The 25,682-nt window shown below is 45.8% G+C and overlaps 1 protein-coding gene across 3 annotated transcripts in view; it reads right to left on the reverse strand.

Moving 5' to 3' along the window:
- sha (shavenoid) overlaps nucleotides 1-25,682 on the reverse strand; it is a 156,504-nt gene that overhangs the window by 14,439 nt on the left and 116,383 nt on the right. For 2 of the 3 annotated variants that reach the window (XM_070087388.1, XM_070087390.1), the window contains 3 exons: nucleotides 4,172-4,282; nucleotides 2,725-2,845; nucleotides 1,237-1,406 (listed from right to left, as the gene is read on the reverse strand). In XM_070087388.1, coding sequence (XP_069943489.1) covers nucleotides 1,237-1,406; nucleotides 2,725-2,845; nucleotides 4,172-4,282 — 402 coding nt within the window. The remainder of the gene's footprint in view (nucleotides 1-1,236; nucleotides 1,407-2,724; nucleotides 2,846-4,171; nucleotides 4,283-25,682) is intronic. The other variant, XM_070087389.1, reaches the window with a different exon arrangement.

Below are 25,682 nucleotides of genomic sequence, written 5' to 3' on the forward strand. Positions count from 1 at the left end.
CTAGCCAGCAATTTACACCAATTGCCCTAGACAACCATTCATTTCCTACTCCCCTTCTAGGCAAGATGCTACATATGATTGGGATCCCTCCCTTAGACTTAATGAAATCTATAGCTGACCTGTACTTATCTAGCAGCTCTTCTCTCCTACCCTTCCCAATATCATTTCCACCAGCACTGAGACAGATAATGGGCTTGCTCCCATTACCTGACATGATATTATCCAGCCTGTTGACAATGTCCCCAACACCAGCTCCAGGGAAGCACACTCTATCTCTCATCTTCTTATTCTTATTACAAAAAGCACGGTCAATGTATCTTACCTGAGAGTCACCAACCACAAGAATGCGCTTACCTCCATTAGCAGGGGCAGTAGTACCCTTACCTTCACTGGCCACTGAAGTACATTCATCCTGAAGAACAGAGAAGCGATTTCCTACCTTCAGATCTTCACTCTTAACTTTCCTTACTCTGATGCGCCTTCCATTACTGTGAACTACTCGCCACTTGTAGCAGGTGCTGGGCTGCACCTCACTGCTGGTAGCCGTTGCTGCCTCCCCAACTACAGCCTCCTCACAGCGAGAGACAGACTGCACCTCGCTGCTAGAAGCCTCATTCCCCACAACTCCAGCCACCTCACACTCTCTCCCAGACCCATTGAGGTGGACCTTCAGCCTCCTAATCTCCTCCTGGAGAAGCAAGACCTCCTCCTTCAACTCTCCAACCTCAATTTTTAAAACACTGCAGAAGCAAGCCATGCTTTGTAACCGTCCACACTAATCCCCAAAGCAGCTCAGGGTCTGTGACCTCACGTGACGGCTGACCACTGAGTACTGCTCCTGTTCACGTAGCAGTAAGTAGGTACCTGGGTGTTGACTGTTGAGAATTATCCTGTGTTGAATTATCCTGGGAGGTTAATCCTCCGGGTTAAAAATTCGAATATGTTATTTTACCATAAGAATGAGCACATATTCCCCCCCCCCTCCCTCCTTCTTCCCTTTCCAGTAATTATTCAGAAAATGAGTCAGCTAAGCCGTTGTGTCCGTAACAGAGAAAACGATACAGGAATAAGTTCTATTAAGAAACAGACATTAAACTTAAATGTCTACTAAATATCAGTAGAAATTTCCAAAATTTAACTACGATCTTACATCAAAATAATTGATAGTATTTTTTCTGGTGCTATGAAAGAAAAAGCCACATGTCTTAAAGCACCTAGTAGGCTGTGTTATCTCACCAGGACTACCTGCAACCCTGAAGGCGAGGCAGGGACGGAAGACTGGAGTGTTGGGCTGGGCAGCGTCCCGGCAGATGAGAGTAACCAGCACCAGACGACCCTCCGCCGACACTCTTGCTACTTCCTCTCCCACCCACTGCACGTACGTCCGCCCGCCGTCCCGGAACAGTCTGTGTGACGGAACACTTGTGGGGTTATACAGTACGCTGAGACATACATAGGTACAATGATACAATCGAAAAGTTTAGAAATATGTGGTGACAAGGGTAATGATAAAGTAATACAGAAAGGCATACAGTCATATGACAAGTAAATGAAAAATATTCATCTGTGATGTACATGATGCATTTCCGTCGAAAAGTATAGTGTCATCAAGGAAACGTCTAGAGACTTTTCTTGGAAGCCATCTGACACAAGTCTTCTCTCTCTCTCTCTCATATATGTCGTGCCGAATATGTAAAACTGGTCAATTAGCAAGAACTCATTTAAAATTAAGCCCTTTCTGAAATTTTCTTTCATACGTTTAATATTAATGTAAAAATTTTAATTTTGCACCAAAAGAATCTTAGAAAACTTACCTAACCTTATTATAACAAGAACAATTTATTTTAACCTAACCCAACTATATATTTTTTAGATTTGTTTACAAAAATTTAATACTAAACAAACACAGTGAAATATATTTTTTTCGTTAGGTTCAGAATGATTTTGGCGAAATTATTGCATACACAAATTTTCACTTGTCCTATATGGCAAGATGAACGTTGCTATTTAAGCCAAGATCGCAAGTTCTGCCTATTCGGCACGACACACATTATATATATATATATATATATATATATATATATATATATATATATATATATATATATATATATACATATATATATATTACAAGGTGTGGGAAGAGGAGACATAGGTGTAAGTGATGCTGCATACGCCTTCAGTGCTCCTCTGTGTTGGAAACTGCTATCATGGCCGCTTCCAAGTACTGTACTTTTGACTAAATAAATCGCTTTCAAGGATAACCAGCTTGGCTGCATTCCACTTCATTATGTGTCACTGTCGTGAAGACAGGTATAAGTTAGGTCGTCCCGGCTGCATGGGTACTAATGTTTGCTACATCGTAGCACTCAAGTGACGACACCTACTTGAAGGAAGCCTTGAGAGACGTCAACTATTTGAAGGGAACCTTGAGAGACGTCACTTGAAAGGAGCCTTGAGAGATGTCACCTTGAAAGAGCCTTGAGGGACATCACCTACTTGAAGGGAGCCTTGAGAGGCGTCATCTACTTGAATGAGCCTTGAGGGACATCACCTATTTCAAGGGAGCCTTGAGAGACATCACCCACTTGAAGGGAACCTTGAGAGACGTCTGCAGGAACCCTCGAAAACTTAACTTATCTGAAAAGGAGCTCGAAGACCTACCTTCTTGAAGGGAGGCTTTTTACGTGACCTGCCTGAAGGGATCTCAAAAACATAACCTACCTGAACGGAGGCTCGAAGGTTGAGGTGTTGGCCATGTTCTCCCAGCCGTCCTGGGTGAGGATACTTCCCTTCGTCACCACACACACAGGTGACATGAGGGGTGATCCCCCGTGCGCCAGTCCTGCAACATTGTAAATACTTTTGATTACTTATTTCTCTGTTTTTCAGTTATCGACATTTTTCCTCCATTACTGCTGAAAGTTACATGCAAAAGTACGTGGTATTTACATTTACCTTTGAGTTGTGTGAATAGGTATGAATGTAATGTAGACATTTCAGTGTTTATTTTATAGATGTTTGTATGTGTATGAATGTAGTATACATGTCTGAATGTGAACAGATGCAAATGGATATAGTGTTTAAATATGTATAAATGTAGTAGAGCTGTTAAGAAAAACTTATTATTTATGGTGTGAATGAAAGGAAGCTAAAAATTGTAGCAATATACTATATACGTACATGTTCAGAGGATCAACCGATATGTAGTTCAAATCCAGCTAGAGTAAGGAAAAAAAATAGGATACAAAGAGATTCAAACCAGTAGGTAAAAAGGAAAGCCAAGAGTTGTTATTAGAGATATGAGCAATTGTTGAAAGTAAGATTGGCTAGAGTGGGAGAAAGTGATGATGCAATAAGCCAAAAAATTTTTACAGAAGTCAAAATGAGGCAATAATCATTATTAATAAAGAAAATTTTCAGTATAAAAAAAAGACTAAAAAAAAAAAAACAGACGATGAATAAATATGACAGTAATAATCTGAACTGGTTATGTTGTGGGATTATTTTATTCACAGTTCTCAAAGTATTCTAGTTATTGTATAACTCTTTCCCCCTGTCTTGAGATCTTGGGATGTCTACATGATCCAATAGTCAATATAACCACTATCCCCTGTATGCCATGTATGAGTAAAGATGAGGGGGATAATGGCTCTCTTTCCCATCATACTGTAGTGTCATGTCTACAACTGTCTGGCAAATGGCAATTGTGATATTAGAACCAGAAAGCTATTTCTTACTGGATCTCAGAACTTTATTCAGCTTTATGAATGTCATATTGACCGAGTTTCTGACATATTGACTGACGTCCTGACGTACTGACTGACGTTCTTACATACTGACTGACGATCTGATATATTAAGAGTATATATCAGTGGTATATAATACTAATAAGATGAATTATTGACTTCAACAAGACATTTGACAGTTTCGATGGACAATCTCTTGTCAGCCAGAATGTGTGTTGCTAGCAACAATAGCCTGACTGGTTAGACCACGTACCAAGAAGCCTAATACAAAGACACTTATTTGCAGTGTCTTGGTATTACCAAACTCGTCGGCCTTTTCTTGTCTTCCAGCTAGCCAGGAGGCTTGGTCCGAAACCAGGCCAAGTAGCTGATAACTCCCGGAACCAGAAACCTTAAAATGACAGGTTGTCCTTGAAACTTACCCAAAAGTGCGACTTCGGCTGTTGGGTGGACCAGTTGGTGTTTGAGCGGCATGTACACGTAAGGAATCTTCTCTGAGCCAGAGCTGCTGACGAAGTCCGCCAGGGAACATTCTGCAAGCCAGGGAAAGATTACCAATTTAATACTACGCTAACTCTACATTTGACCTCCAGGCTGACCCATTCAATGCAGTTTTTACAAAAATAAGCTTATATATATATATATATATATATATATATATATATATATATATATATATATATATATATATATATATATATATATATATATATATATAACACTGATGAGGTAGTAGGTTGGTAGACAGCAACCACCCAGGGAAGTACTACCGTCCTGCCAGATGACTGTGAAACAAAAACCTGTAACTGTTTTGCATGATGGTAGGATTGCTGGTTTCTTTTTCTGTCTCATAAACACGCTAGATAACAGGGATATCTTGCTACTCCTACTTACACTTTGGTCACACTTCACAGACACGCACATGCATATATATATATACATACATCTAGGTTTTTCTCCTTTTTCTAAATAGCTCTTGTTCTTTTTTATTTCTTCTATTGTCCATGGGGAAGTGGAAAAGAATCTTTCCTCCGTAAGCCATGCGTGTCGTATGAGGCGACTAAAATGCCGGGAGCAATGGGCTAGTAACCCCTTCTCCTGTATACATTTACTAAAAAAGAGAAGAAGAAAAACTTTATAAAACTGGGATGCTTAAATGTGCGTGGATGTAGTGCGGATGACAAGAAACAGATGATTGCTGATGTTATGAATGAAAAGAAGTTGGATGTCCTGGCTCTAAGCGAAACAAAGCTGAAGGGGGTAGGAGAGTTTCAGTGGGGGGAAATAAATGGGATTAGTGGAAGGAAGGCGGGGTAGGGGTCGGCCTAGGAAGGGTTGGAGGGAGGGGGTAAAGGAGGTTTTGTGTGCGAGGGGCTTGGACTTCCAGCAGGCATGCGTGAGCGTGTTTGATAGGAGTGAATGGAGACAAATGGTTTTTAATACTTGACGTGCTGTTGGAGTGTGAGCAAAGTAACATTTATGAAGGGATTCAGGGAAACCGGCAGGCCGGACTTGAGTCCTGGAGATGGGAAGTACAGTGCCTGCACTCTGAAGGAGGGGTGTTAATGTTGCAGTTTAAAAACTGTAGTGTAAAGCACCCTTCTGGCAAGACAGTGATGGAGTGAATGATGGTGAAAGTTTTTCTTTTTCGGGCCACCCTGCCTTGGTGGGAATCGGCCAGTGTGATAATAAAAAAAAAAAAAAACACTGATATCTGGCTGAAGGAGACTCGAACCTACGAACCTTGGAACAAGGTACGCAGTGCTTTACCAATCTACCCACACCGGACCAATACCTTGGAGTCCAGCTTGCGCTAGACTTTGATCCAAGCAGCCAGTTTTCAGGGAGAAGGCTTACAGCTTTTCATCTCATCCCCTGCATGCTTCAGCCTTACTAGAGATATTAACAATGCAAGAAATTCGCAAGAGCAGGCGAAATATACACAAACACTGATCTCTGGCTGAAGGAGACTCGAAACTACGAACCTTGGAACAAGGTACGCAGTGCTTTACCAATCTACCCACACTGTAAGGCTGATGCATGCAGGGGATGAGATGAAAAGCTGTAAGCCTTCTCCCTGAAAGCTGGCTGCCTTGGATCAAAGTCTAGCGCAAGCTGGACTCCAAGGTATTGGTCCAGTGTGGGTAGATTGGTAAAGCACTGCGTACCTTGTTCCAAGGTTCGTAGGTTCGAGTCTCCTTCAGCCAGAGATCAGTGTTTGTGTATATTTCGCCTGCTCTTGCGAATTCCCTGTAAATATATATATATATATATATATATATATATATATATATATATATATATATATATATATATATATATATATATATATATATATATAATATGGGGTCCACCTCAGGTGTAAATTGTGGGACCCATAGCCTCGGAGAAGTGGATAAAAAGGCTTCAAGGAAGAATATTTGGATTTCTTCCTGAAGCCGTTTGAATATTCCACTTCCCCTGCCACCCCCATCTTTTCATATTTTTTTTTTTACCAATAGGAATATTTTATTACATAATATGGTACAGAAGATTTAAGAGATACATTGTTGATATAAAGGTGGCATATACGGTACATGTTGTTACGTGTGTATCACCGATTATAAGGCGAAAATCTCCTCCAGCTCCTCAGAGTTGGGGCGTGTGCCTAAAATACAGCAGGCATTACCCCTTTGAACAGCCGCACTGAGCCGCTGGAACAGAAAACTAGCTGCCCTGGGATCCCTAGTTAATAAAAAAAATATACCTTTAAATGTATAAGAAAATTGTTTAGAAAGGACCTAATTTTAAATGAGTTCTTTCTAATTGACCAATTTTACCTATTCGGCATGAAGAGAGTACTGAAGGCTAAACACAACGAGGATAACTCTGTTAATGTGGCTACAAATAATTAATTACATTCATACACACACTAACACACACACACATACTATGCATACACACGTACGCACACACAGGGGAAACTCTAAACCAACATAGGTTATTCGGCACTTGTTATCTCTGGAAAGGGTAGGAGTAATCAGGCTTAATCCGAAGAGAAGAACAGCTCTAATGCAACCCTACTGGAAAGACTTTCGACTTAAGGAGCTATAAAGTGTGACTTCAATCCTCCGGCTGCTAATTCTGCCCGTTCACTGGCCGGTCGGGTACGCCAGCATCTCCATTGCCTGCCTGTGATGCTATCTTCTCAATAACTCATTTTCATTGTTCACTTTCTCCGCTGGCAAAACTTGACAAGCAGGCAGCTGTGCCTCGTCTGTGTGCTGGCTGTGTCCTGGCTGTGTCCTGGCTGTGTCCTGGCTGTGTCCTGGCTGTGTCCTGGCTGTGTCCTGGCTGTGTCCTGGCTTTGTCTTGGCTGTGTCTTGGCTGTGTCCTGGCTTTGTCTTGGCTGTGTCCTGGTTGTGTCCTGGTCTAAACCAGACATCGGAAAGAGAGATGACCTGACCTTGACTGGAGCGGTAATAATATCCTCAGTGAGCAAGGAGTCAAGAACCTGCCCCAGCGGTACAACACAACCAGGCAGTAGCGGACTTACATTTTTGGGGCCCTGAAGCTTGAATTGTTAAGGGGCCCCTTCGCAACAGCTAGTCTATATGATACTTTTAATTTTTATTTATTTTAATCTTTATTTTGACTTTTTTACTGAATTACACTATATTATCAATTATATTTTAAAAAAAACCACTTCTCATACAGTAGACTCAAAATTTTTAAGCAATATGGACTAAAGTCGCCTTCGGGGCCCCATCGGAATTAGGGCCCACTGAGGCTTAATTATTATTATAATCAAAAAGAAGCGCTAAGCCACAAGGGCTATACAGCGCTGCAGGGTAGGGAAGGAAGCAAGGGAATTGGATGGCAGAAGGGAGGGGGGATGATCAGCAGGTTACAGAAAACAGCGGGGCAGGGGATAGTACGGGGGTAGAGGGTAGCAAGAGATACAAGTAGAAAGGGCTGAAAGTATCAGAATTTGTGAAGTAAGTCAGTCGTTGTCAAAAAGTCAATGAGAGAGTCCGGATGAAAGGTGGGTCCATCAGCGAGAAGGGAAGGTAAAGAGAGAGCAGCGGGGCGAAGACGACGACAGAGGTAAATTCTGCGTGCTCGTTGATAAAGTGGGCAGTCCAACAGAATGTGGCTGACTGATAATGGAGCTTGGCAATTCTCACAGAGAGGAGCAAGACGCCTCTCCATGAGATATCCATGAGTAAGACGAGTATGGCCAATGCGAAGACGGGAGAGAGTAGTCTCCCAACCTCGACACTGGTGATAAGAAGACGGCCAGTAACCTATACTCGGTTTAATAGACTGAAGTTTGTTGCCGAGCATAGTAGACCAACGTTGTTGCCAACGGGTGTGAAGGTGGGAAGATATTACAGCAAAATAGTCCGTACATGGAATACCTCTATAAGAAACTGGTAGGTCATGTACTGCTGACCGCGCAGCAGTGTCTGCCTGTTCATTGCCCTGTACGTCAACATGACCAGGGACCCAACAAAAAACAATATCTTTATGCTTAGTAAAGATGCGGCGTAGCCAAAGTTGGATACGGAGGACTAAGGGGTGAGGTGTATCAAATTTTTTTATAGCCTGTAAAGCACTAAGGGAGTCTGAGACAACCACAAATGATGACACAGGCATAGATGCAATACGGATAAGTGCTGTAAGGATGGCATATAATTCAGCAGTAAAAATACTAGCTGAAGATAGTAAATGCCCTTGTACGACGCTGTCCGGAAACACTGCTGCGAATCCTACGCCGTCAGAAGACTTAGAGCCATCTGTGTACACAGCAATGGCATGAGAATGAGAGTGAAAGTGGTCAAGAAAAAGAGAGCGGGAAGCGACCGTAGACAGTTGGGCTTTCGAGCAAGGGAGGGAGAAAGAACAGACTCGAACAGCTGGAACTTCCCAGGGGGGTAGGGAAAAGTGAGATGCTACATGTACATAGAAAGGTGGTAGTTGAAGAGAAGACAAGAGCGAATGAAGGCGAAGAGAGAAGGGACGGAGTAAGCAGGGGCGGCGAACAAATAAAGAATGTCTACTAATATCAGTGACCATTCTATAAATGGAAGGATTGCGGAGATCATGAGAGCGTACATAGTAGCGCAGGCAATGGGCATCACGGCGATCGGATAAGGATGGAACGTTCACTTCTGCATAGAGGCTTTCGACAGGGGAAGAGCGAAAAGCACAAAGGCATAAACGTAATCCTTGGTGATGAATGGGGTTAAGGCTAGAGAGAGTAGCAGGAGATGCCGCTGAATAGATCTGGTCACCATAATCAAGTTTCGATAAAATAAGGGTGGAATGTAGGTGAAGGAGGGTTCGACGATCAGCTCCCCAGGAAAGATGAGCAAGGGTTTTAAGAAGGTTCAGCCGGCTGTGACAAGTTGCCTTCAGAGAGGTAATGTGAGGTTTCCAGGATAACCTACGATCAAAGAGGAGGCCCAGGAACTTGACTGTATCACGTTCAGGGATACGTGAGCCATAGAGGTACAAAGGATGATCAGAGATGACAGAGCGTCTAGTGAAAGTGATTTGGTGGGTTTTAGTGCTGGAAAATTTAAACCCATGTGTGGTGGCCCAATTGGAAACACGGTCGACTGCATGCTGGAGAGAAACTGTAAGGAGGTGACAGTCAGCGCCTGCACAGGCAATAGCGAAGTCATCAACATAGAGTGATGACCAAATATTTGATGGAAGACTAGAGGCCAAATCATTAATAGCAAGGAGAAAAAGTGTTGTGCTCAGAACACATCCCTGGGGGACACCTTCAGCTTGGACAAAGTCCGGGGAGAGCACATTATTAACCCGAACACGGAAATGCCTGTCAGTTAAAAAGTTCTTAAGGAAGGATGGTAGATTGCCTCGAAGGCCTAAGGAGTGGGCTTGGGCTAAAATATTATACCTCCAAGTTGTGTCATATGCCTTCTCAAGGTCAAAAAATATGGCAATAACTGAGTGGTTATTCGCAAAGGCATTACGAACATACGTATCCAAGCGCAGTAAGGGGTCTATGGTAGAACGTCCCTTACGAAAGCCATATTGACAAGTGGAGAGACTGTTGTGTGTCTCTAAATACCACACTAAACGTCTATTTACTAGACGTTCCATTACTTTGCAAACTGCACTGGTAAGAGCAATGGGACGATAGTGGGAGGTTTCATGTCCCGTAGTGCCTGGTTTGCGGAAAGGGAGAACAATGGCGGATTTCCACAGCTGTGGAAGAACTCCTTGTGACCAAATAAGATTGTAAAGGCGTAATAGGATTGCAAGGGCTGGCTGATGTAAATGTTGTAGCATACGGATATGAATGTCGTCGGGCCCAGCTGCCGATGATCGACAAGCTGAGAGTGTTGCCTCCAGTTCTTGAAGTGTAAAAGGCACATTATACTGTTCTTCTCTGAGAGAAGAAAAGTCCAAGGGTGCTAACTCTCTGGCAGACTTTGAGGAAAGAAATGAGGGGCATAGATGGAGTCCCTGAGAAATACGGACCAGATGATTGCCAATTTCATTGGCAACATCTAGTGGGTTTGCTATATCAACACCGGCAACCCGTAGAACAGGAGCCGGGTCAGGAGAATATTTACCACTCAGTTTTCGTACTTTTTTCCAGACTGCACTCATAGAGGAAGCAGAGGTGATGGTGGAGACATAATCTCGCCAGCAAGTGCGTTTAGCGTCACGGATGACACGGCGAGCGATCGCACGCTTCTGTTTAAAATCAAGGAGTCGCTCTGTGGTTCTATTGTACCGGTACCTGCCCCATGCAGCGCGTTTCAAACGTACTGCACGAGCACAAGCAGGAGACCACCAAGGCACGCATTTCTGAGAATGCCTGCCCGAAGTTTGGGGTATAGAATGAGAAGCTGCGGTGAAAACGGAGGACGAGAAGAGGTGTAAAAGCTCATCGATGGAGGACGAAGAAGGAACCTCTTTAAAAACAGTCAGGTGTGAGTAAAGGTTCCAATTTGCCCGATTAAATTGCCAGCGTGGGGTGCGAAGAGGTGGCGAATATGAAGGGGAAGTAAGAATGATTGGGAAATGATCACTGTCATGTAAGTCCGGGAGAACAGACCAAGTAAAGTCTAATGCGGCGGAGGAAGAGCAAACTGAGAGATCGATGCAAGAGAGAGTATGAGTCCGAGGATCAAAATGGGTGTGAGTACCTGTATTTAAAACATGGAGGGGGTGGGTGGCAAGAAAAGCCTCTAACTGAATTCCACGGGAATCACAGTGAGACCCTCCCCAGAGGAAATGGTGGGCATTAAAATCACCAAGTAACAGAATCGGTGGCGGTAATGACGAAACAAGGAAGGCAAAATCCGGAATAGATAATGCCCGAGAAGGAGAGAGATATAAAGAACAGAGCGTATACCACCTATGTAAGTGGATACGGGCTGCTGTGTAATGCAGCGAAGTATGAATAAATAGCTGATGGTACGGAATATCAGTGCGGAGAAGAAGGGCACTTTCATTAAAGGTCCCATCAGGAAAAGGATCTGAAGAATACAATAAATTATAGCCTGAGATGTGAGAAATAACAGCAGAGTGTAATTTTGGTTCCTGTAAGCAAACACCAACAGGGGCAAACTGGGAGAGTAACATCTGAAGCTCACCCCGATTACCCCTGAGGCCGCGTATATTCCACTGTAAAAAGGCCATGATTGGCAATGATAAAGATACTTGAAATCCGCAGGTAAGGGTTCCTACGGACTAGAAGGGTTAGAAAAGTCCACATGCGGAGGCAGTGGAAAATGTTCAAGCAGCGAAGGAACGGTGCGCTGTGAAGAAAGGAGTTGCGCAGATGGAGCAGAGGAGAGAGAAAGAGCGGAAGGTGGATCAGTGTCCATTGATGGTTTGGTCTCTGCAATATATTCAGAGATTGCTTCAAGTGTTTCGGAATTCAGAGATGTCGTATGGGAGACAATATTGGGAATGGTAGGGGGAGGATGAGTAAAGATTGGAACTGTATTGGACTGTACCAAGGTAGGGGGGGGCGAAAGGGTGGAGGGAACTGGAGAAGCGTGGCAGGGGACAGAAGAGACAGGAACCTGGGAGGTGGCAGAAGAGGAAGAAACTTGGGAGGGAACAGGGGAGGAAGGTACATTACGAGGAGGAGGGTGAACCTCTGCACTTGTAACTGAGCCAGTGAGAGGGGAAGAACTAGGGACAGAGACAGGGAGGGTAAAATGAGGAGGTGGAAGATGGGTAGGAGGTGTTACCGGACCTTTTTTTGACTTTTGAGAAGTAGAGGGACGATTGGGAAGAGGTGTCGTACGAGGTCTCGTCGATACTGAGGCTTGTAAGAGAGAACTCGAAGAAGCGAGATTAGACTGAGGCGTTGAAGTAGGGACGTCTGAGCCGAGGACAGCAAAAGGATTAGATACAGGAGTGATTATGGGAGAGGTAACCACAGAGGTGGGTGTAGAAGATGGGATACCAAAAGTGGGGGGACGTTTTGAAACACGGGAATAAGAAACACGTGGGAGTCTCCCTTGGAGGCGGAGATGAGAAACTGCCATGGCATAAGGGAGACCTTCTGTCTCTTTGAGGTAACGGATTTCCCGCTCATTTAAATAGACCTGACAACGGCGAGAGTACGAAGGGTGAGCCTCATGACAGTTAAGGCAAGAGGGAGATCGATTGCAAGACGTATTAGAATGGTCATCGGCACCACAGACTGGGCATTCGGCGATAGATCTGCAATATTTCGCTGGATGGCCAAATCGCCAGCAATTTCTACACTGTTGTGGTGTAGGGATCACCTTTCGAACTTGTAACCGATGTCCTGCTATATAAACGGAGGATGGGAGTTCTTGGCTGTCAAAAGTTAAACGAGCCACATTGCTAGGGTATCGTCTCCGCCCACGGGCAGGAAGAACGTAAGTGTCTACCTTGAGGATTGGGAGATCTTGGAGTTCCAGCTGTTCTAGAATGTCGGTGCCACATGTCTGGAAATTTTGTTGAACTATGGTATGGGGCAGAATAACGGTACCACTACAAGAATTGAGGGAATGATGTTTTTCAAGGGTGACAGGAACAGTATCTATATGGGAAAGACGAGAGAGCTCACGAGCCTGGGTAGCATTCTGTACGGTAATGATGCACGTACCGCTCTTAAGAGCATGAAAAGAAATATCTTTACCAACATGGCGTAGGAGTGCCTTGCCAATACTATGGTCAGAAAGATAGGCAGTAGAGGAAGTTGGTCGTAAAGTGAAGAATTTAGTCCACTGTTCAGTCTGAAACTGAGCGTGGAAAGGTAGTGAAGGACGTGTCGATCGTTTCTGAGAAGAACGAGAAGGTGAAGGTGGAGAAGTATCATCAGCAGGTAATTGTCGTTGACGTTTAGGCGTGGGACCAGAGTTGGTCCGACGTGGAACGGGTCGGCGATTTGAAAATTGCCGCACCGTAGAGGGAGAGGCCGGAAGCATAGTCAGAGGAGAGCGAAGGTCTGATAAATCGAAGGAGTCAGTCGAGGCCTCAGTACCTGAAGCGGGTGAGGAAACAGCACCGGCAATAGGTACAGAGGCATGAGGAATGTCTGAAGAGTGGTCCAAAGACGAGGCGGGGTCAGAACGGGGTGCGGTATCAAGAAGGGGCCCGGGGGTACCAGGTTCATGGACTAGGGCTGCCATGGTTAGGTTACTTCTTTTTTTTTTTTTTTAAGAAAAAAAAAGAAAGAAGAAAAGAAAATAAAAATAAAAAAAAGAAAAAAAAGGGGGGACCGGGGAGGGATAGTTCCTAGGAGGAATGAAAGGGCCAGAAATCTCCCTCCGCGCCCAAGAGGACTCGACACCGCTAGTAGCGCAGATGCAGCATGGAACCCGTGCCATACCCTACCCTTCATGCCAGTAAACCAGCAATCTGGGATAGCAACCTCACATCTGCCGAGCTACCTCGGTGGACAAAAGAGAGGGCGGCCGGATATCCGCCACAAAGCATACCTCCTTCAGCCACCACCCCCGGAATCCGAAAGGTGGCTTCCAGAGATACACCCGTCGCCCAAAAGACACCCAAAGCTACTCCAGGATACCGGAGAGGGATCGGGACATCCCTAGGCAATCCAGATTCCACGGCAAACTACGCCACCGCCAAGAAACCTCAACAGAATGGGATGGACCCCGGTGTCCTTTCCCCTACCTAGGAACTAGCGCGCCTGTGGGAGAAATCACGAAGGCTAAAAAGAGGAAGGGCAAAAGGGAGGGGTGAGGAGGAGGAGGAGGAATGGAAAAAGGGGAGGATGGGGAGGATGGGATAGGGGAGGGGAGAATGGGGGGTAATTAGGTTCGGTCTGAGGAAGAAGACCGACAGGGCTAATTCCTCAGACCAAGAGCCTCTTCACCACGCCAAGGAGCCCCCCTTGAAGAGGACTGAGGCTTAAGCTTCGTTAGTTTCACAGAAGATCCGCCCCTGCAACCAGGCGCCTGGTATTACCATACGCTAAGTACGTAACCCACTGTGAGTGCAAAAAAATATTTGGTTAAGATCCAAAAAACCCAAAAAAGTCAGACAGTGACTTATTTCCATTGGGGTCCTAAGTTATCATAAATTAGACATGTGCGACTGTTGGTTATCTTTATTCCGAAACGTTTCGGACAAACAGTAAAGACGATGTAATCAGTCCATCACCCTCGAGGACGTAGTTTTAAGGTAGTCAGTCCCTCAGCCTGGAGAAGAGTTCTGTTCCAGTCTCATTTTTTTTATACAAACTTGCGTAACATCGGTATAAACAAGAAACGCTGATATAAACAAGAAACTGACGTAAACAAGAAACGCTGATGTCTTTGCATAACGCGTTCACATAATATAATCAATAACGCTCATTTATTAACCATTTTCTTAGTTTAGCCTCAGTCAAAGCAAGAAGCATCTAAAGCAACGGTATAACAGTTGAAAGGCGACGTTATCAGTGCGTCGTGGGAGGCTGTGTGAAGACCCTCCAGCCACCTGCAGGCAGGGACTCAGATGTATTGTACTTTGTACCGTGCTGTGATAGTACCACTAGCCTGGCTGTGATGGTACCGCCACCCTGGCTGTTATTGGAACACTAGCCTGGCTGTTATAGTACCACTAGCTTGACTGTGATGGTAATACTAACCTGGCTTTTTTGGAACCATTGTAGTGACTGTTATGGTTCCACTAGCTTGGTTGTTATGATACCACTAGCTTGGCTGTTATGGTGCCATTAGCCTGGCTGTTATGGTATCATTAGCCTGGCTGTGATACCACCAGCCTGGCTGTGATGGTATCACCAGACTGGCTGTGATGGTATCACTAGCTTGGTTGTTATGGTACCACCAGTCTGGCTGTTATGGTACCACCAGCTTGGCTGTTATGGCACCACCAGCTTGGCTGTTATGGCACCACCAGCTTGGCTGTTATGGCACCACCAGCTTGGCTGTTATGGCACCACCAGCTTGGCTGTTATGGCACCACCAGCTTGGCTGTTATGGCACCACCAGCTTGGCTGTTATGGCACCACCAGCTTGGATGTTATGGTACCAGCAGCCTGGCTGTTATGGAACGATTAGCTTGGCTGTTATGGTACCATTAGCCTAGCCGTTGTGGTACTACTAGATTGGCTGTGATGGTACCACTAGCCTGTCTGTTATGGTATTCCTAGCCTGACTGTTATGGTACCACCTGACTGGCTGTTATGGGATCACCAATTTCCTTTATGTTTTGGCTCAGTCAGTTTTGCTCTCCACGTTTCTGGTTTTTCTTGAAGGTCCGGGTCCTCACAGTCAGCCTTGCTGTGGATGATAACTCCGAGTGCCACAGAACCAACTTTGAGTCTTCTTACTCTGCCACTGTTTTCGGTATGCGAATCAGAGACATTATTGCAATTAATAATATAATAATATCTTTAAGTCTACAAGTACATGTACAAGGTATACAGATCATAGCTGACATCAATGATATACTACTATATAGAAAGCCGCTTGATATGAAGAGCATTTCGGGAAATTAGGTCAGTTTTGTGCCAGGATGCGACCCACACCAGTAGACTATCACCCAGGTACCCATTATGCTGATGGGTGAACAGGGACAGCAGGTATTTTATGGAAACACTTCTTAATATTTTCACCCGTACCGTGGGATCAATCCCCAGGCCTCAGTGTGTGAACTTAGTGCGCTATCGATCGAGCTATGAGATGCCTGAACCCTCCTCTCCTCTTGGCCTCCTGTTCATTTGTTATGAATATGTTATTGCTATTATTAATTTTGTCTGTGAAGACATTACAGTATTTAATATGTAAACCACGAAATTCCATATTTGTAGGTTTTTCTAGTTCTTTAATTCTCTGGTTGCTTCTGAAATTCACTTCACCTTTTCCTCTTCTTCCTCCTCCTCTTCTATCCCTTTCTTTCCTTATCTGGTATTCCTTTGAAATTATTATTATTATAATCAAAATGAAGCGCTAAGCCACAAGGGCTATACAGCATTTTCCTTTGAAAATAATGCATTTTCTTAGTGTTCCGGAGATATTTATTTCCATTATAACTGTTATATCAGCGCTTTCTTCTGCTCTCTCTTTCATGACTTCACTTTTGTTGGTAATTCCATCTATATTCGAAAACCACAAACTAATCCTCTTTTATCGCTTTCCGGGCAAACCATTTTTTCAACGTATCTTCTGGAGCTACTGAACAGGGAGTCCTTATAGAGTTTTGAAGCATTTTTCTGGACTCATTTTTCCCCTGTTGAGTTATCAGTTACGAGATAGGTGGTCTGTTCCACACTTCTGTTGTGACGAGTATTGTTACGTATGTCATGTGTGTTCGTTTGTTACAAATGTTATGTGTGAAGTCTTCTGACACCTGTAAACTCTTGTTACAGTGCGTGTATCGACTACAGTTCCAGGTATCGTGTGTGAAGAGGCACTTTATGAAGCAAAGTCCTGGAAAAAAATAAGATTTATACAAGCAAGTTAACAGATTGATGTTGTTGTTTGTGACAGTCTTGTGAGATCGGCTGTGTGTGAGGAAGCATCACGCTAGTCATGATACACAAGAGTATTCGTCAAAGGTTAGGTTTTTGTGGCGATTCACACACGTTTTCTCACGAAGGAGATGTTTATCGTGTCCCCCCAAGGCTCGATCCTGCTGCTGCTGCTGAAATTTGTGTGTTGGGCCGGCTAGCAGACCATGAAGAGTCCATTTGTTGTGCATCAGTGTTACATAAAGTTTTTAGTGAAGCTGTTCGAGGTACACGGGATCAAGGACCGGTCAGAAGTAGTGGGCTGGACCTTGTCCCTCCGTAGGGCAGCGCCAAGGTGTGCCCTCCACCGTGGCAGGAACGGCAATCTTACCCAGGGGTTTGGGAGGTGGGGCGGGAGGCACTTTAGGCAACGATTTAATCACTACTCACTCGCCTCAAAATAATTTAACATCAGAATATTTTAAAAGGTCTAACATTTACTGATGAAATATTCTAGACTTATTTTCGGAATGAATGCATGATGTCCTGAAGTGATACTGTCGAGCCTGTAATAAAATACATGAACCACGTAGATTTATGCAAGTTTCAGACTTTATTTTTGGTATACATAGAAATTTTTTTTCTTCACTGGTAATTAAAAGCAATAAACAGCCAGACTACATTTTTCACGATTTTTTATCCTGGTAAACATGCAAAGTGCAGCAGGATTTACAGGATCGACAACCAGTTTTGCAGTGTACACGCCACGAGCCTGTCAGAGGAACACCTGACATGCAATTAGCCTTATATCGAATATAAAAAAAAAAAACAGCAGCTTCTGGAGATGGGTTATACACGCAGGAGTGGACGAAACAGCAACTCCTGGAGCTGGGTTATACACGCAGGAGTGGACGAAACAGCAACTCCTGGAGCTGAGTTATACACGCAGGAGTGGACGAAACAGCAACTCCTGGAGCTGAGTTATACACGCAGGAGTGGACGAAACAGCAACTTCTGGAGCTGAGTTATACACGCAGGAGTGGACGAAACAACAACTCCTGGAGCTGAGCTATACACGCAGGAGTGGACGAAACAGCAACTCCTGGAGCTGGGTTACACACGCAGGAGTGGACGAAACAGCAATTCCTGGAGCTGGGTTATACACGCAGGAGTGGACGAAACAGCAAATCCTGGAGCTGGGTTATACACGCAGGAGTGGACGAAACAGCAACTCCTGGAGCTGGGTTATACACGCAGGAGTGGACGAAACAGCAACTCCTGGAGCTGGGTTACACACGCAGGAGTGGACGAAACAGCAATTCCTGGAGCTGGGTTATACATGCAGGAGTGGACGAAACAGCAACTCCTGGAGCTGGGTTATACACGCAGGAGTGGACGAAACAGCAACTCCTGGAGCTGGGTTATACACGCAGGAGTGGACGAAACAACTCCTGGAGCTGAGTTATACACGCAGGAGTGGACGAAACAGCAACTCCTGGAGCTGGGTTACACACGCAGGAGTGGACGAAACAGCAATTCCTGGAGCTGGGTTATACACGCAGGAGTGGACGAAACAGCAACTCCTGGAGCTGGGTTATACACGCAGGAGTGGACGAAACAGCAACTCCTGGAGCTGGGTTATACACGCAGGAGTGGACGAAACAGCAACTCCTGGAGCTGGGTTACACACGCAGGAGTGGACGAAACAGCAATTCCTGGAGCTGGGTTATACACGCAGGAGTGGACGAAACAGCAACTCCTGGAGCTGGGTTATACACGCAGGAGTGGACGAAACAGCAACTCCTGGAGCTGGGTTATACACGCAGGAGTGGACGAAACAGCAACTCATGGAGCTGAGTTATACACGCAGGAGTGGACGAAACAGCAACTCCTGGAGCTGGGTTATACACGCAGGAGTGGACGAAACAGCAACTCCTGGAGCTGGGTTATACACGCAGGAGTGGACGAAACAGCAACTCCTGGAGCTGGGTTATACATGCAGGAGTGGACGAAACAGCAACTCCTGGAGCTGGGTTATACACGCAGGAGTGGACGAAACAGCAACTCCTGGAGCTGGGTTATACACGCGGGAGTGGACGAAACAGCAACTCCTGGAGCTGGGTAATACACGCAGGAGTGGACGAAACAGCAACTCCTGGAGCTGGGTTATACACGCAGGAGTGGACGAAACAGCAACTCCTGGAGCTGAGTTATACACGCAGGAGTGGACGAAACAGCAACTCCTGGAGCTGGGTTATACACGCAGGAGTGGACGAAACAGAAACTCCTGGAGCTGAGTTATACACGCAGGAGTGGACGAAACAGCAACTCCTAGAGCTGGGTTATACACGCAGGAGTGGACGAAACAGCAACTCCTGGAGCTGGGTTATACACGCGGGAGTGGACGAAACAGCAACTCCTGGAGCTGGGTAATACACGCAGGAGTGGACGAAACAGCAACTCCTGGAGCTGGGTTATACACGCAGGAGTGGACGAAACAGCCACTCCTGGAGCTGGGTTATACACGCAGGAGTGGACGAAACAGCAACTCCTGGAGATGGGTTATACACGCAGGAGTGGACGAAACAGCAACTCCTGGAGATGGGTTATACACGCAGGAGTGGACGAAACAGCAACTCCTGGAGCTGAGTTATACACGCAGGAGTGGACGAAACAGCAACTCCTGGAGCTGAGTTATACACGCAGGAGTGGACGAAACAGCAACTCCTGGAGCTGGGTTATACACGCAGGAGTGGACGAAACAGCAACTCCTGGAGCTGGGTTATACACGCAGGAGTGGACGAAACAGCAACTCCTGGAGCTGGGTTATACACGCAGGAGTGGACGAAACAGCAACTCCTGGAGCTGGGTTATACACGCAGGAGTGGACGAAACGGCAACTCCTGGAGATGGGTTATACACGCAGGAGTGGACGAAACAGCAACTCCTGGAGCTGAGTTATACACGCAGGAGTGGACGAAACAGCAACTCCTAGAGCTGGGTTATACACGCAGGAGTGGACGAAACAGCAACTTCTGGAGCTGGGTTATACACGCAGGAGTGGACGAAACAGCAACTCCTGGAGCTGGGTTATACACGCAGGAGTGGACGAAACAGCAACTCCTGGAGCTGGGTTATACACGCAGGAGTGGACGAAACAGCAACTTCTGGAGCTGGGTTATACACGCAGGAGTGGACGAAACAGCAACTCCTGGAGCTGGGTTATACACGCAGGAGTGGACGAAACAGCAACTCCTGGAGCTGAGTTATACACGCAGGAGTGGACGAAACAGCAACTCCTAGAGCTGGGTTATACACGCAGGAGTGGACGAAACAGCAACTCCTGGAGCTGGGTTATACACGCAGGAGTGGACGAAACAGCAACTCCTGGAGCTGGGTTATACACGCAGGAGTGGACGAAACAGCAACTCCTGGAGCTGGGTAATACACGCAGGAGTGGACGAAACAGCAACTCCTGGAGCTGGGTTATACACGCAGGAGTGGACGAAACAGCAACTCCTGGAGCTTGGTAATACACGCAGGAGTGGACGAAACAGCAACTCCTGGAGCTGGGTTATACACGCAGGAGTGGACGAAACAGCAACTCCTGGAGCTGGGTTATACACGAAGGAGTGGACGAAACAGCAACTCCTGGAGCTGGGTTATACACGCAGGAGTGGACGAAACAGCAACTCCTGGAGCTGGGTTATACACGAAGGAGTGGACAAAACAGCAACTCCTGGAGGTGGGTTATATACGCAGTAGTGGACGAAACAGCAATTCCTGGAGCTGGGTTATACACGCAGGAGTGGACGAAACAGCAACTCCTGGAGCTGGGTTATACACGCAGGAGTGGACGAAACAGCAACTCCTGGAGCTGGGTTATACACGCAGGAGTGGACGAAACAACTCCTGGAGCTGAGTTATACACGCAGGAGTGGACGAAACAGCAACTCCTGGAGCTGGGTTACACACGCAGGAGTGGACGAAACAGCAATTCCTGGAGCTGGGTTATACACGCAGGAGTGGACGAAACAGCAACTCCTGGAGCTGGGTTATACACGCAGGAGTGGACGAAACAGCAACTCCTGGAGCTGGGTTATACACGCAGGAGTGGACGAAACAGCAACTCCTGGAGCTGGGTTACACACGCAGGAGTGGACGAAACAGCAATTCCTGGAGCTGGGTTATACACGCAGGAGTGGACGAAACAGCAACTCCTGGAGCTGGGTTATACACGCAGGAGTGGACGAAACAGCAACTCCTGGAGCTGGGTTATACACGCAGGAGTGGACGAAACAGCAACTCATGGAGCTGAGTTATACACGCAGGAGTGGACGAAACAGCAACTCCTGGAGCTGGGTTATACACGCAGGAGTGGACGAAACAGCAACTCCTGGAGCTGGGTTATACACGCAGGAGTGGACGAAACAGCAACTCCTGGAGCTGGGTTATACATGCAGGAGTGGACGAAACAGCAACTCCTGGAGCTGGGTTATACACGCAGGAGTGGACGAAACAGCAACTCCTGGAGCTGGGTTATACACGCGGGAGTGGACGAAACAGCAACTCCTGGAGCTGGGTAATACACGCAGGAGTGGACGAAACAGCAACTCCTGGAGCTGGGTTATACACGCAGGAGTGGACGAAACAGCAACTCCTGGAGCTGAGTTATACACGCAGGAGTGGACGAAACAGCAACTCCTGGAGCTGGGTTATACACGCAGGAGTGGACGAAACAGAAACTCCTGGAGTTGAGTTATACACGCAGGAGTGGACGAAACAGCAACTCCTAGAGCTGGGTTATACACGCAGGAGTGGACGAAACAGCAACTCCTGGAGCTGGGTTATACACGCGGGAGTGGACGAAACAGCAACTCCTGGAGCTGGGTAATACACGCAGGAGTGGACGAAACAGCAACTCCTGGAGCTGGGTTATACACGCAGGAGTGGACGAAACAGCCACTCCTGGAGCTGGGTTATACACGCAGGAGTGGACGAAACAGCAACTCCTGGAGATGGGTTATACACGCAGGAGTGGACGAAACAGCAACTCCTGGAGATGGGTTATACACGCAGGAGTGGACGAAACAGCAACTCCTGGAGCTGAGTTATACACGCAGGAGTGGACGAAACAGCAACTCCTGGAGCTGAGTTATACACGCAGGAGTGGACGAAACAGCAACTCCTGGAGCTGGGTTATACACGCAGGAGTGGACGAAACAGCAACTCCTGGAGCTGGGTTATACACGCAGGAGTGGACGAAACAACAACTCCTGGAGCTGGGTTATACACGCAGGAGTGGACGAAACAGCAACTCCTGGAGCTGGGTTATACACGCAGGAGTGGACGAAACAGCAACTCCTGGAGATGGGTTATACACGCAGGAGTGGACGAAACAGCAACTCCTGGAGCTGAGTTATACACGCAGGAGTGGACGAAACAGCAACTCCTAGAGCTGGGTTATACACGCAGGAGTGGACGAAACAGCAACTTCTGGAGCTGGGTTATACACGCAGGAGTGGACGAAACAGCAACTCCTGGAGCTGGGTTATACACGCAGGAGTGGACGAAACAGCAACTCCTGGAGCTGGGTTATACACGCAGGAGTGGACGAAACAGCAACTTCTGGAGCTGGGTTATACACGCAGGAGTGGACGAAACAGCAACTCCTGGAGCTGGGTTATACACGCAGGAGTGGACGAAACAGCAACTCCTGGAGCTGAGTTATACACGCAGGAGTGGACGAAACAGCAACTCCTAGAGCTGGGTTATACACGCAGGAGTGGACGAAACAGCAACTCCTGGAGCTGGGTTATACACGCAGGAGTGGACGAAACAGCAACTCCTGGAGCTGGGTTATACACGCAGGAGTGGACGAAACAGCAACTCCTGGAGCTGGGTAATACACGCAGGAGTGGACGAAACAGCAACTCCTGGAGCTGGGTTATACACGCAGGAGTGGACGAAACAGCAACTCCTGGAGCTTGGTAATACACGCAGGAGTGGACGAAACAGCAACTCCTGGAGCTGGGTTATACACGCAGGAGTGGACGAAACAGCAACTCCTGGAGCTGGGTTATACACGAAGGAGTGGACGAAACAGCAACTCCTGGAGCTGGGTTATACACGCAGGAGTGGACGAAACAGCAACTCCTGGAGCTGGGTTATACACGAAGGAGTGGACAAAACAGCAACTCCTGGAGGTGGGTTATATACGCAGTAGTGGACGAAACATCAGCTGTTAAAATAACATCTAAATAAACTAACAACATTCATGGGGTACCTTGATGCTAGTGGAGGGCTCTTGATTCCGTAAATTGGAGCAACCCACCCATTCATCGGATCAAGTCTCATTACTCCGCCACTCCCAGGAGGTGCATGATCATGATGGATTTAAAACACTGATCACTCGTTGTTTAAAACATTAGTCACTCCTTGTTTAAAACATTGAAAACTCGCTGACTTAAACAGCAGTCTCTCTGTTGGAAACATCGCACTCTCGCTCTTTGAATGATCAGACTTGCTGTATTCAACTTACCTACCCTTCATGTATTGTTCCGCTATTAATCGAGTGGGTACAGAGCTCGCTGGAGGCTACAGCTGCTGAGAGATACAGCTGCGGTCAAGAGCTCTCTGGGAGCTACAGCTGATGTTAAGAGCTCTCTTGAGGGCTATAACTGAAGTCAAGAGTTTTCTGGGGGATACAGCCGTAATCAAGGGCTTCCTGTTGGGTACAGCTGTAGTCAAGAGCTCTCATTAGTGTTATAGGTGTAGTCAAGAGTTCTCCGGGGGCTACAAATATAGCCAAAAGCTTTTTTGAGAGCTGGAGTTGCTTGGGGCTACAGCTGTAATCAGAAGCTTTCCTGAGGGTTACGACTGCAGTCAGGAGCTTGCTGGGAGACTACAGCTGAAAGAGAGAGAGAGAGAGAGAGAGAGAGAGAGAGAGAGAGAGAGAGAGAGAGAGAGAGCCTTTAACACAGGAGGGATGTGGGTGGCTTTACTGTTATGTATAAGGCCAATATTGTCAAAGTACCACACTTGGATCCACTTCGAGGACAGCGTGAAACAAGCTTTTATGCTACAAGACGGGCAGGAAGCAGCAACTTCACTCTGGCTGTACCCTTCTCCAGAACATCACTCCATCTGAGATCATATATACCCAGGATGACTCGAGTATGGAACACATTCGTACAGCATAATGATGTCAACGAGATAGTGTCAGTTGATCAAATGAAAATGCTGGACCACAGATAGCTCCAACTTCAACCTGTTCCCTACTTGTATCTCATAAAAATAAAAATGCTTTCAAATGAGGTGATGTAGGTAACAGCTCTTAGCTTGCCAATAAAATTAGGAATCCTTAACCTAACCTTGTCAAACCCTGTGATAAAGAGAGAGAGAGAGAGAGAGAGAGAGAGAGAGAGAGAGAGAGAGAGAGAGAGGCTACCACAACCAGAAAGCAAGACATTTTTTTTTCAGTGTGAAGATGCACATCCCCCATCTGGAGTCTGACCCATCGAGACGCTGCCAGATCTGTGTCACCGCTGACGGTGACAACAAGACAAGACGTACAACAACAACAACACGGACTCACAGGTAAGGACCCACGAGGGGCGAGGGGTAAGTGGGGACAGGGAGAAGAATAGACGGTGAGAGGAATGCCTCGAGTGGAAGAGAGAAGAGTCAGGACTAGACCAACTGCTAAGTTTTTTACCTCTTCTTTAAATCCCTTAACTGCCGACATAAGTAAATGAAATACGTCGCAGACCACCGTACTATTGAGCTGAAGTTTCTCTTTTCAGAGAGCCAGATGTAGCTCTATACAGAGCGAAACGTTGCCTTAATATAGTTTTCTCGGTGGGGGAAACCCTTCAAGAAGAGTTGCTGGATTAAAATTAAAGGCTCTTGATCTAACGAATTAGAGCTGCCCTACTCCCCTACTCCTTCCTTTGATCAAACCTAATTACCTGCCATTCCCAAAGGTGCTGTATGACCCGTACGGCTTTAACGCTTCACCAAGCACATAATAATAATGACGTAAGAAAGGCAGGACTGACCTCAGAATGCTATGTGGGTGTGGTAGCTAACATGGCCTCTCACTTTCTAAACTGTGGCTAGCTAACCAGTACTCTTTATGGTAGATGATAAATGCTACTGAAATTGGTCTTTAAACGTATCAATTTACCAATTTGATTGATATTTTTTTGTGAATGTAGACTCTTAAAAACACAAAATTATTTATTATTGGAGGACTGCAGAAAAAATTAAATACAAGAGAACTGCGAAGAAAGAAATTTGAGAAATATTGAAAGCTTGCGTTTTTATGGAGTTTTTAATTTTGACGAGTTAGTGGACCAATAAATACTGTAAGAGATGATGCCAGAGCGACACAGTGTCGGTGTTAGTAACTTTATCTAACTTTCTTCAAAGCTTTCATCTCTTACTTCAAAACTCCGTATGTGACTAACTTCAAATTTCAACACTGGTCAGCTGTTTATGCAGCTGCTCTCTGCTCATTTTTTTTTTTAGAAATTATTCCCAAAAATGTTTTTTATGGGATAACTTTGGAAAGCCTCTTCTGATCGGCTTCAAAATTCTGAATACTGATTTATTAAGAAAACAGAAGAAACTCCAGATGGGTGTGTGAATGTATATGCGTGTACATTCAATAAAAAAAAACTATATATATATATATAATATTGTTCTAGCTAACTGTTCTGCATTGTCTTAATTTGTTTTACCTTCGTTCCTGCTTTAGTTGCTCTTACTGTTGTCAGCACAATGTCTTAATCTTGGCGTACATGTCTCTTTCCACATATATGAGATGTGTTGTGTGATAAATTCTCTCTGAGCCTGAAAGCGACGCTCCACGTGTGAAACGTGGTGCGTTAGAGCTTACCCATCATGTTGTGCCTTGTTCTTCCCACTTGTAGGGTTGTTTACTATGCCACAATAGTATATAACTATTGTATTCAATATAGTGTTCCTTGAACCTGTTGATT

The sequence above is a fragment of the Cherax quadricarinatus genome, chromosome 21 (genome assembly GCF_038502225.1).
Source record: "Cherax quadricarinatus isolate ZL_2023a chromosome 21, ASM3850222v1, whole genome shotgun sequence".
NCBI lineage: Eukaryota > Metazoa > Arthropoda > Malacostraca > Decapoda > Parastacidae > Cherax > Cherax quadricarinatus.